General features: G+C 39.5%; 1 protein-coding gene across 1 annotated transcript; it reads right to left on the minus strand.

Moving 5' to 3' along the window:
• Window positions 1–1,124: 1,124 nt before the first annotated feature.
• Window positions 1,125–12,429, minus strand: RRN3 (RRN3 homolog, RNA polymerase I transcription factor). Its single transcript, XM_005420412.3, has 17 exons — window positions 12,281–12,429; window positions 11,763–11,819; window positions 10,845–10,934; window positions 10,628–10,757; window positions 10,125–10,184; window positions 9,598–9,661; window positions 9,055–9,124; window positions 8,456–8,554; window positions 7,747–7,842; window positions 7,172–7,307; window positions 6,275–6,405; window positions 5,517–5,647; window positions 4,552–4,736; window positions 4,156–4,264; window positions 3,585–3,737; window positions 3,284–3,371; window positions 1,125–2,880 (listed from the first exon to the last, which is right to left on the minus strand). Exons 1-17 carry the CDS (start codon window positions 12,371–12,373, stop codon window positions 2,722–2,724), a joined length of 1,851 nt encoding a protein of 616 aa, XP_005420469.1. The 5' UTR covers window positions 12,374–12,429; the 3' UTR covers window positions 1,125–2,721.
• Between the last annotated feature and the right edge of the window lie 6 nt (window positions 12,430–12,435).

The raw sequence follows: 12,435 nt of genomic DNA on the forward strand, positions 1-12,435 counted from the left end.
TCTGACGACTTTAACACGGCTACACTGCAGAGATTCCCCGGCCGCTGCGGGGCATCCTTAAGTTGTGGTATGAAATAATGAACAGTTATAAAGCCACAAATTTACAAATCACGGAATTATTAAGGTTGGAAAACACCTCTGAGATCATGGAATCCAACCTCTATCCGAACACTACTGTCACTGTACCATGGCACTGAGGACCATGTCAAGCCTGGCATTAACTGCCTCCAGGGATGGTGACTCCACCATCCAATGGACAGCCCATTCCAATGTCTCATTCCACCCTCTCTGTGAAGAAATCATTCCCAACGCCCAACACAAACCTCCCCTGACACAGTTTAAGGTTACATCCCCTTTTTCTGCCACTGGGTGCCTGGGAGAAGAGGCCGATCCCCACACCGCCATCCTGTGGCCCAGCACCCACAAGTTGGATTTTCAGACAACCCCAAAGACAACCGTTTTTCTTCAAAGATCAGGGTTTTTTCCCTCTAGTTGTCTGTGGAAGATACTACAAGACATAACGATAGTGCAGCAGAGTTAATTCACCCTGCAGGGAATGTGGAGCCAGGCACCCGAACTGCCCACAGCCCAGCGACAGTAACTGCCCAGGACCCCAGCTCGGCCTTTCCATCCACCTTCACAGAAATAAACCATCCCTGGAAGTGTTCCAGGCCAGGCTGCACCGGGCTCTGTGCAAACTGGTCTGGTAGAAGGTGACTCTGCTAGTGACAGGGTGGTTGGAACTAGGTGATCTTTAAGGTCCATTCCAACCCAGGCCATTCTATGACTTTATGATTCTATGATAGAATAAATGCTTTCTTCAGAAGATACATTGTATTTCTCATGTGAGACAAAATTGCACCTCAGGATGAACATTCTTCTCACAGCTGTTGCTATTTACGAAGTCTCTTTAGCAAGGCACCAGCACCTGCCAGCACACATGCCTGTCATTACATGGAGAAAACCAGAGCTGTCACAGCAAAGGCTCCAGAACACTTAAACAAAACTGTGTAACTTCAATACAGACCGTTCAATGTCTGCACATTACACTTACAGCTTTTTTTTTTCTGCTTTTCATGATACGTGGAAGCTCCTGAATCACATAACTAGTATTACAACTGGGCAAGATTTACACAGCTTTATTTTGGAAGTAGTGTCTGAAGGGCATCTTTCAAAGGATGTTTTCCCTGCTGTTGATCTGAGGGTTCTTCCGTGCCAGGAGAAAATGCAATTATTTCAGATGGAAATCTATTGTTTATTACTCAGGACTGACAATAAAGAGGACTACAGTTAAAACCAAAACTTCTCAGTTTATACAATTTTGCACTCAAAACTCATTTCTGCAATCTGTCAGAATGAACACCCCAATTTTGAGAAGTCAGGCTCCACAGAGGGCACTTCAGTTACATACAGACATGTGGTTTTCTCCAGGATGTTAAGAATTGCACTGTTTGCATCAAACTTTATTGGCTCCAAATAAAAATGTTGTCTTGAAAGCCTCCAAGTTCTAAAGAAGGGCAAATGGAGTTTAGTCTTAAATACATAAAATTTTCAACTAAATGTTATACGAGTAACATTTATTTTTTTCTCATTGTTTATATTCTTACTCAAATCTAAAAGCCAGCAACCATGAAAAGAAGACAAGAAACCTCTGTAGAGAAACTCTACACTGACTGACAGACACACGGACAACACCAGGACACCACTGACACCAGCACATCCTTTCCACAAGGGAAGATTTTTTTTTTTTCTCTTTTCAGCATTCACATATAAACTTCAAATCTGGCAAATAAATACCTGTCTTGGAGTGCTTCACAAGCACCCCAAGAAAACTATCTACAAATAATACATTCAGTTACTCCCTCATTTTCAACACTTCCAGCAACCATCACTTTCACATGTCTGAACTTTCCTAGCTGGGAAAGGTGTGTGTCAGCTACAGATTTCAGGAGGGATAATGCTTTCTGCCTGAGCACACTTCCCACTAGCAAGTGGCTTTACCAAGCATGGTTCTACTGATAGGAAAAGCTGAAGAGATGTGTGTGGAAGAACCACTGCCAGACAGATTCATGCCCTGCCTATTGAGAGAACTCCTGGTTTAGGGCAAATTTAGGAGGAAACTTCCAAAGGGGTCCCTCTAGAAAGCAGCTTCAAGCAACGTGGCTACTGACTGCTTTATCCCAGTACAGAGTAAGTGAAACCCAAATGCAATCAGGACAGTTTTTTTCCACTTTCTCAAGCCCCACACTGGATGCCAAAAAATGGCACCCTAGGACAAGAGACTACACCATTACTGTGAAACCAGCTCCAGAAGAGTCATCAGAGTTGGAACACTGACAGTGGAATTCTGGCCTCCACACAAATCTGCAGGAAGAAACACCAGAATTTCACCCTTGATATATAAAACCTTGTAGAGAAACATTAGTAAATGAAGTTTTGAAGAGCTCGAAAAAACTTTAAAAAAAAATTCCTTCTAAGTCATAAAAACCATTTCAATGTGAAATTTGTAAAATATCACCCTATTTATTCTCTAAGCTTTTCTAGCAACATATAACTTTAACATATTTGTAGAAATCTGATGACTAAGAAACAGTAATTTCTCTTAAATGTAGTTACTTAAACATTTGCCAGTTTGGAAAGCTGAGCTCAAGTCTCTTTCCAAAGCAAAACATTGCACACAATTTTCAACCTATTCCACACTTTCCCTTCTGGTTGCCCATGTCACAGTGGGTATGGCACGTAACAGTCTGCAGGGGAGCCAATGCTGCTCACAGGGCTCCGTGTGTTGGACTCATAAGAATTTGGTGCAATTTCAACCACACCATCATTTTGAGGAGTTTCTCCTTTCAAAAAGTCATCATCTTCATCTTCAGAAGTACCCTGCAAAAATTTAAAAGGATCAGCGAGAGTAGGAAGATAGTGTCAAATCTACTGTCAAGTAGAGCCCTGGATTTACACTGTGATTGCCACAACCAGTTGGAATGATAAGAGAATTAGATGTACTCTGATTATGAAATATGGGAACTGAATGACATCTACAGGGTAGATTTCCCACTGACATAATCATGTCCATTTTCTGAGCACATTCATAAAGCTTTCAGATGGCTCCTGTGCTGCAGGAGAGGGAAAAGTGCTTCCAAGGCAAGAATGGATCCATTTCTAAAGCTTCCAAATTTCAGTCTCAGTTTCCCCTAAATGTATAGTGTACTCTTATCTACTTTAAAAAATATTCTGCAATAAATGCAGCTGATAGCTGAACTGTGTTTGGATCAGGGAAGATTACCTTTTTAATGGGTTTCTTCAGATCCTCAAGATCTTCAGCACTCAGCTCTTCCCAGAACTGATACATAGGATCAATGGTCTTCTTTGATCTGAGAGAGGAAGCAAAGCACAGAATGAGTTATTGTATTCACAGGAGGGGTGCATTTTAATTTAAACCTATGAAAATCAGGTTAAAATGCAGAATATGAAAGGTGCAAAGGATCAGGGAGGAAAGTGAACAGCAGAAACACTGACAGTTTGCTACAGGTTGTATTTATAATTTTCTAGAAGGCACAAAGGAGTTGTTCACTTTTCAGTTCTACCTTTTGAGTATGTAGGGGTCAAAGGGGAAGAAGCTGTCGAGGGGGTTGGTGCAGGTCTGCACAAGGTCGCCCCCAGTGCCGCTCCGCACAACAGGGATGAACTGCCTGTTGTTCCTCTCAATAATTGTGTAGCAGAACACCAACTGGTATTTCCTTTAAAAAATGGAATAAAGAAAAGATAAGCACTTCCAGCACACCCAGAGCAAGATTTTCAGATGGATGGTATGAAAACACAAAGTTATTTTTGAACGAATATCACTTCTATCTTCCATTTTCCAGCTGATATTAGGAGTTTGCAAGACAGCCACAAGGTAAGGAGTCTGTTCTCTTCCTCTAAGCTCCTATAAACTTTATTCCAAGTACAACCACACTGGCTCCAACACAGAGCAATCCATTTCATAGGACTGCAGGATTCCATAGAAATTGACCTAGGAATAAACTTATCCCACCTGGAATATGGACAGTGTTTTGTCTCAGGTCATATTCAAGACTGTGCCTAACAAAACCCTGTGCTGGTTTTAGATACACACAAAACCTGTACCAGGCTTTACTGAAGTAAATGAGCAGGTACCTGGTAATGGCAGCAAACAAGTTGACAACAGAAGGGATACAAATCTTCAGGGGGTTCAGCTGACACATGACAATGCGCTCAAAATTTAAACTCTGCAGATATGACAGACCTTCAAAATAAGAACAATTAGCAAATATAAATTAGATATCATATAGACTGAACTTAGTTGCTAAGAATTTCCAGTGTGACATGCATGCACCCTGCAACACCACCACAGAAGCACATCCTGGGGCACTCTCACAGTGGAGGTCTGGCCCCAACATGTGTACAAGCCATGTTATTTTATTTAGAGCACAACAACACAACCTTGCCATCAGATACTTGACTGAACTGACCACTATAAAACATAGTAACAGTAAAACTTCTAATGAATCCTTTCAAACCTAATATACTCACCTTTCCTTAAATTTCCATCCAAAAGTTGTTTATGACGGAAAATAAGTGTATAAAACACTGCCTGACACGTGGAATAGAATGGCCCATGGAGAGCTACATCACAGTAGGCATTAGCTCCTTTATCCTGATTGTCAATGTATTTATGCAGCCAGTTCACCAGAAGATCCAGACATGCTTTTACTGTACTGTAGTGCAGGAAGAAAAAAGAAGTGTAAAAATAACACCTGAAATGGTGTAGAAAAGATATTCAACAAATATTCAAGAATCTCAGCAGTTGTAAGAACATCAGTAAGAAAATCTCTTTGTAAAAGAATGATTCTGTTACAAGCTTTCTCCTTTATCTCAGCATAAAATGAATCAATCAGCACTGAAAACCCCAAACAGTGAAAGGAAGGGATGCCAGAAGAGATGAATCCACGAACACACAATAAACAACCAGAATCCTTGGTTACAGGTAATACAGAGCAATGCCTCCCATGTCCACCAGGTATTCCAACATCCAACTAACTCCAATGTAAAAGTCACCACACCCAGTCTGAACAGCACAAAAATATAGGATGTGTACATAAAAAGGAAGACATTTTAACCATTCTCTATCAAAATAGTAGAACAAATAACCTCCCTGTTCCAAAGCCTGCAGAAAGTGCCTAACACTGGGTACTGAAAACATCAGATACTGGGAATCCATGGCTGCCTGAAGTCAGCACAACCTACCCCTGCTCAGCACCTCTTGGTTAGTGAAGCCCTGAACAGCAAGTCATGAACCTCAGCAACCATCAGTCTGCATCCTGCATGTGTTTTCCTGGAAGCTTCAAGACAATACTGAACCAGTATTGTTGAAAGGACAAACAAGACTCTTGATTCAGGTTTACTGACAAAGCAGTGGGAATAGAATACCAATTCTCTACTTAAGCTCCACAATAGCATGAATTGTTTGGTTCTGCTCATGTATGAAAACAACTTACACAACGGGAATAAATTTAGCTCTTGCCAAGAAGCTGCCAATATAACTCCCAGCAGTCTGCCTGATTACTGAAGGATTGTTTGGATCCTGCAGTTTCTTCCAAAGATGGTCTAAAAATGCTTCAGCCAGCCCCTGGAAAAAAAGATACACAGACATTGTGAGATGACACCATTTAAGTAAGAGATTCCTAATACTCAATTCCCATAATTTCCATAACCAAACCATTACAAAAATCTACCTCTAACTGCAGTAAATAACCACATGAACACATGATGGAAGAGCACTCATTTCTGTGTCTTTTTCTATACTCAGTTGTAAAAGAAAGAACAGTTTGTTGAGAGAGATGGGACAATGGAGGGGTGGAGGAACAAATAGCAGCAGACACAATTTTCAAATCAAAGAGCTAACAGACAGCATCTCTGCAATAGTTTTGGGATGCCGAAGAAATTTACATCCCATGTCCTGGGTGCAAGAGTCCAACTGATTCTTGTCAAAGAGATCAGTTTTAACCAAGTTTGCTCCTTCACACTTGCTAAGATTCCATCTGTAAGTGGCTCATGAACAACATGGGAAGAGCAATCATAAAGAAAAAGAAAGGAGTAACAGAGAAGGAAAAGAAAGTGAAGATACTAATGTACTTGCTATCTTGAGAGTAGAATTACAGCAGAGAAAACTGTTTTGTAAAAAAAAAACAAAACAAAGATGCAGAAATGACAAAATGACAGAGGACACTGCATTTTAAAACCAGTTTTTACTCACCAATTTAAAGCTACAGATGTAAAACATGAAATACTGTACATGACACGAAGCATGGGTTGGTAAAATGAGCTTGTCAAAAACAGAAACCAGATCCCGATACAAATCCTTTGTGTTGCTGATGTCGAGCTTGCCTACACAACAAAGAAACAGAACAAAATGAAACATTTCAGGGTTTTTTTTCCTGCCCTCATGCTGCAGAAGTGGTAAGTCTATGTAAAGAAAAACTGTCAGCCTGACTTCTCAGTTTATCTGACATCCAAAAATCCAGGTGTACAATTCTACTGCTTTCTAAGGTGGTGTAAATGAAGAATCTCTCTGTGTGAGTGTGCACATATATAAAGCTGCTAGACATGCAAACTTTGCAATAATGTGTTAGCTTAGAAGAGCAAAAAAAAAAAAAAGACAAATAAATCCCCTGACTTAGGTGGAGAAGATACAGCATAATGGTTTCTGAATATTGTTTTAAATATATAAATCTGAAGAATTCAAACCCTTAGTACCTAACAATGAAAGATATTTCTTTATTCTTCTTTCCCCTGTAACAAAGGCAATTGACTGATGTGTCTGGTTGTTTTGATCTTCTTCCAATCCTTGTGATGTTGAAAGGATCCATAATTCTAACACTCAAGTAGAGCAAATGATAAAAACATTTATACCCTACTACAGTTTGGATACAGTACCATGTTAATGGAATCAGAATGTCTCCAAGTGAAGACTAAACCTCTGAAGTCCTCGCTGTACCTCTCCCAGCACCTGGGCAGAGGCAGGAATGTGAACTACAGCCTGCTAAAGAGCAGAACTCTGCCAATCTCACAGTACAGAGAGACAGAACTCCTCTTAAGTGTTTCATACTTGTTAACAAAACAACAAACTTGGTTACAGAGCAAGTGTTCTCACCATCCACATGGCAAACATCTCTAATGTATGAGAACAGGATGGTCATCAGGATGTCCAGGCGCTCTGCAAGAGGATGGGCCATTCTCTCAATATTGGGAGAGACAGCTTTGCTGCCTTTTCTGTCTTCATCTTCCTCCTGGTAGATAAAATGGCACATGCAGCTTTTAAATACACAAATCACAGAGACAGTAATTACAGGAAAAGTCAAGCTAAATTTATCTTTCAGCAATATGCTAAAGTTTCATCTTTTTTTTTTTAACAAGCAGTATCTCATTATACAGTATAAGCAAATTTTTGCACACTAAGCCAAGTATCATGAATTCTTTAACTAGCTATATTGCACAGCTGCTTGTGTTTTTACATAATGAAATTGATTTGCTGGATGTAGTACTGGGTGTTTACATGAATAAAGTCAATACCTGAGAACACATTAATCATTTGGCAGCTGTTCAGGTTTCAAGAGCAGTGTGCAGTGCAGTAACAACAAACTAATAATGAATTTCTACACTTAGTTCATTGCCACTTCAGAAGTGATAATTTTACTAAAAAAAATTTAACAGAACAAGATAACCAACCATGTCAAAAAGTCCCTCCTCTGTAGATTTTTCCTCACTAGCACTGTTATTAGCAGTTTCTTCAGCATCTTCAATATCTTGCTGTGGAGTGCTAACCTACAGTTGCAAAAAAGAAATTAATTTCTATAAAACCATGACAATAATATGAAATCAGGTTTTTTACTATTTATATGAAAGGCATGACCACATGAGTAAGTTCTTGACTAGATTCTGTCCTGAACTAAATAAACATTTTAAAAAGGAATGATGTGCCATACATGAATGAACACTCCAAACTTTCTGAAACTTTACCTCCCCAGCATTTGCTCTGCCCAGACTGTTACACAGTGAGGCAAAAAGCCATGATCATTTACAGTGCTAGCCCTCCTGCCTTTTTTTAGGACTTCTTACTTCAAAGAGATCCTTTTACTTCAAAGAAGTGACACAACCAATGGAACACACAAAGGGAAGCACATTCACGTTAGCACTGATCACCACAAGACAGTTATTTGGATTCTGGAAGAGACTCAGGCAGGGTCCAACAGCACACACCATACAGTTACCCTCAGGTGTGGGAACATCTTTACCCTGGTAATGAAGTGTAAATTTGGCTGGGTTTATACCCATGATCACAAGAGCATTTTTTGTAGAGTCTAAAAATGAAGCATATTTCCTACTCTGTGTATTTTAATGCAAACCTTCCATAAAAGATAACACAGAATAAACTTACATCCAACTTCAGCAGCTTTTCAATAATAAGCTCCAGAATCTGAAGCCTCAGAGTTGGAAGATACACAGTAACTCGCAGCAGGTTATGGACATAACATTCCTATAACACAAAATTAACTGGTATCAATAACAGTGTTAACAGAAAGTCAAATTTCTGCAAAGGACTTCTTGAAAACAAGTTTCTTAATTTGTTACCTAAAGACCCAGAAATAGATTTAAACTGATTGTGTTCAATCAAGAGTAAGTTAATGTATTAACTAACAAACGAGACAACCTGAGACTCCTCATCAAGGAGGTCCATGGTGTGCACTGATTAAGAAAACAATCCAGTGGAAAACAATATATGGTGATGTCATTAAAGATGAGCACAATGCTTGTGCACAAGGAACTCAGAACACTTGGACAGCCTTACACTAAACAGACATGACTCTCTACATGATTATTATAGACATAATTACATATATATAATTATCATACATGTAACAATATTCTTCAAAAATCTGCATGGACTGCCATCAAATCAGTTGTAATACTGTACAGAACATTTATACATTTAGATAAATAGATGAACAAATCAACAAAAATAATCACAGCTCTTACCAGAGTTCTTTCTGATTTATTAATGAAAGGAAAGAATTCCACAAGTATCGGCATGAGAAACTGTGGTGTCCTATAATTAATTAAAAACCAAAAATCAGACCTAAAAGTTATAGTTTTGCAAATATTGAACTCCAGCACTCTAAAGATGTACTGGAACAAGCTTATTTCACAGGAACTTTATTTTAAGGTAAGCAATTGTATAAAATGTGGTTTGGCAAGGATCACAGGACAGATAATAAGTGGCAAACTTTCACGATGTACTTGTTACAAGCCACCTCAAATACCACTATAGAATATAGAATACAGAAGCCACTATCAACACTTTTCCTACTTCCCATTTCTGTTAACAGGATTTTCAGCTGCTGATGCCTGGTAAAAACTTCATGCTTATATAAAGCATTCTATCAGTTAGTGAATACTGGGAAAAACCATGCAATGAAATGAAGTGTTATACTTCCAATTAAGAGAGGAAAAAAATCATCAGCTCCCAAGCTTGAAATCTGCAAGAAAAGGGCACACAAGCCCAAGGGATTCTGTACTTACGAAGGAACGTATCTGGCAACAGTTTGCAATGCTCTGTGGCATGTATCAAAGTTTGCAGAAATGTCTAGAGAAAGAAAAAAGAATTCTTATGCACTTGGTTACAGAAAACTAAATCAGCAACCAGTAAAAACAGTTCATATCAACTACACAATGGAAAGATTCCCAAGGAAACTGCATTTGCCAAAATGTTCTTTTGCAGGGGTGTACATTGAGGTAAATAAAATAGAAACCAAAGAACCCCTAACTTTTCTGTGGCTTTGAAACAATCTAGGGCTAGGAATGTTTCCCTATGCATTCTGTTCCTACAGATACTGCACCAACAGGAATAGTTTCAAAGTAATAAGGAGTGGGTCAGCACATCATTGATTCAAGTACAAGAAAGTCTTTGACTTGGGAATTTAAGGATGTTTCTTCATTGTTTACTTGAACTCAGCTCAATTAATTTTGTAAAAAAGGAGCAACGTGCACTGGATACTTTTTTAGTAAGGCACTACAGCAGCACATATATCTATATCCTTTATACTCACTTTCATCATCATCATCAGAATCTGAAATATCCACATCATCTTCTCTGATGGTTATTCGAGCTAGCAAAAAAAATTAATTATTATAACAAAATTGTACAAATCTTATACGTTACATTCAATAGCAAACACACTGAACAACAGTCTCCATCGGGACTAAAACATCAAAATTAGCCACAAGACTTTCTTAAAGACTGTTTTATTTACAGAACCAGGAGGTTCTTGAGAACATCTGACATGATCCTCACACTTCAGCTTTTGATTTTTTAGTAGTAAAAATATTATACAGTTCATTCATTTCCAAGACATCTTCAGAACAGGATCTGTATTAGCACCTAGAATATGTCTTCTAAAATCTAGGTACAGAAAACTGTCTGTATGACAATCAACATGAAAAAAATGAATAACCCAATAATTAATTGTGTTATGGACTGTATTTATACAGAACTTCTCTGTCTAGGGATTTTGATGAGCAAACAAAGCCGAGTAAGAGAGCAGTAACTTACGAGGGACAAACTGTGCCACGATCATCCGGAGGCAGGGCCTGAGGTGGACAGTTTGTGCTGACACAAGGTTGCCAAGAAATCCCAGATATTCTTCCACTACCTCTCGGCTCCTCCTCAACCATGGCAGCTTCTAAAAGTAAGCAAAGATCAAGATGTCAAAGAAGGATGTTTTGAGTACTAAACTCTTAATCTTCCCACGTAGCAAACAGATACTTACCAGCAAAATGTTGACCAGTTGTCCAAGCTCTTTGGTCAAATACGCAACAGAAGCTCGAAATTCATGCAGCCAATTAATGAGCTGGGCATCCTTAAAATAAGCAGAAAAAATAGGTAACTATTTCAATAAACAGTACTACCTATTAGCAGAAAATAGCAAAATCCTTAGAAGTCAAAGATTAAGACTGTAAATAGAAATTGTTTTCACACTAACATGAAAGGAATTTCAGTTTGTGTCCTCACCAATGGAATGAATGAATGCAGAACACATTCATGCCAACTTCCTAAACCAACAGCCTGCCATGAAGGCTTCAATCAGACTGAGCAAGGCATGAAACCTCCCTCACACAGAACTTAAAAGAAATGGTATTCCATCATCATTTTCTTTTCTCTTTTGCTGTAGTTTAAGCAGAAGGGACATTCAAGTCTTGAAACAGCAAATGTGGCAGGTACGTGTAGCTACACAGAAGAGCTGTGAAACAATACTTCTGGGTATAACTACTAAATGCATATGTATGTTAGCGACTAATGAAACCAGATTTAGGGAGAACAGAAGGTAAAATTCAATGCAACTTTAATGCTATGAAAGTCAGAAACCACAGATCTACAGAAGTGACTCTATAATCAAGCGTCAGTGACCTATAAAGATGGTATCTGGAACAAAGACAGACTCAAAGGGTACAGCAGAGTCAGTAAGCATGAGACACAATTTATAAAGATCCTGCATATACATATATGTATAAATAGACTTTTTTTCCCATTTAGGGTTTTAATTCTGATGGTTTCTGCAAAGAAAAAAAAGATGTTAAATACAACTTAAAACAAAGGATTTATGTAAGCACCAGAATGCCTTGTCTGGTGATTACACTTAAGACAGACGAACTTTAAATCATCAGACCCCTGACTATCAAAGTCTTACCTTTATGTCTGGATCTGACAGCTGATGTTTTAACAACTCAAAATCTGTGGTGTCACCCTAGCAGGGGAAACAAAAAAAAATAAATTACTTTCTTTTTTCTCTTCAGTAAAAACTATCAATTTCATCAATGTATCTGAACAACCAACTACTGAACAGGTCTATCAAGAATACAAGACAGCCAGCTCAGGAAAGCTGAAGCAGCAGTAACAGGGTGCTGTCCAGAAGACAGCCGAGGCTGCTGGCTCATTTTCAGCTGCTCTCCTGCAGACACAGCTGGATCCCTGTGCACATAAGTCAGGCTTTACATTCACTCGGCCACTCAGGTTGACTCACGGGGGAAATCTTTTCGCTCCCACAGCAATACCGCCTGGCACAAGCCTAAAACGCTCAGCCATCATAATTTTTTTTCCCTAAGCCTTCAGGCACGGTCTTGCGTAAGGCCAAACGAGACTTCTCACGGAACGACCCCAGGAACAGCAGCCCGGACGCGGCGCAGGCCCCCGAGAAGCCGCAGTCACCTTTTCGTACTTAAGCAGGATCTCGGTCAGGGTCCCCCCGAACCGCACCGTCTTCCTGGGCGGGGAGCTGATGAACTCGTCCGCTCCCAGCATGGTCACGGCGCCTGCGGGGAGGGGAAGCCGCGTGAGCACCGCTCGGAGGCCCGGGGCACCTC

The sequence above is a fragment of the Geospiza fortis genome, unplaced genomic scaffold (genome assembly GCF_000277835.1).
Source record: "Geospiza fortis unplaced genomic scaffold, GeoFor_1.0 scaffold237, whole genome shotgun sequence".
NCBI lineage: Eukaryota > Metazoa > Chordata > Aves > Passeriformes > Thraupidae > Geospiza > Geospiza fortis.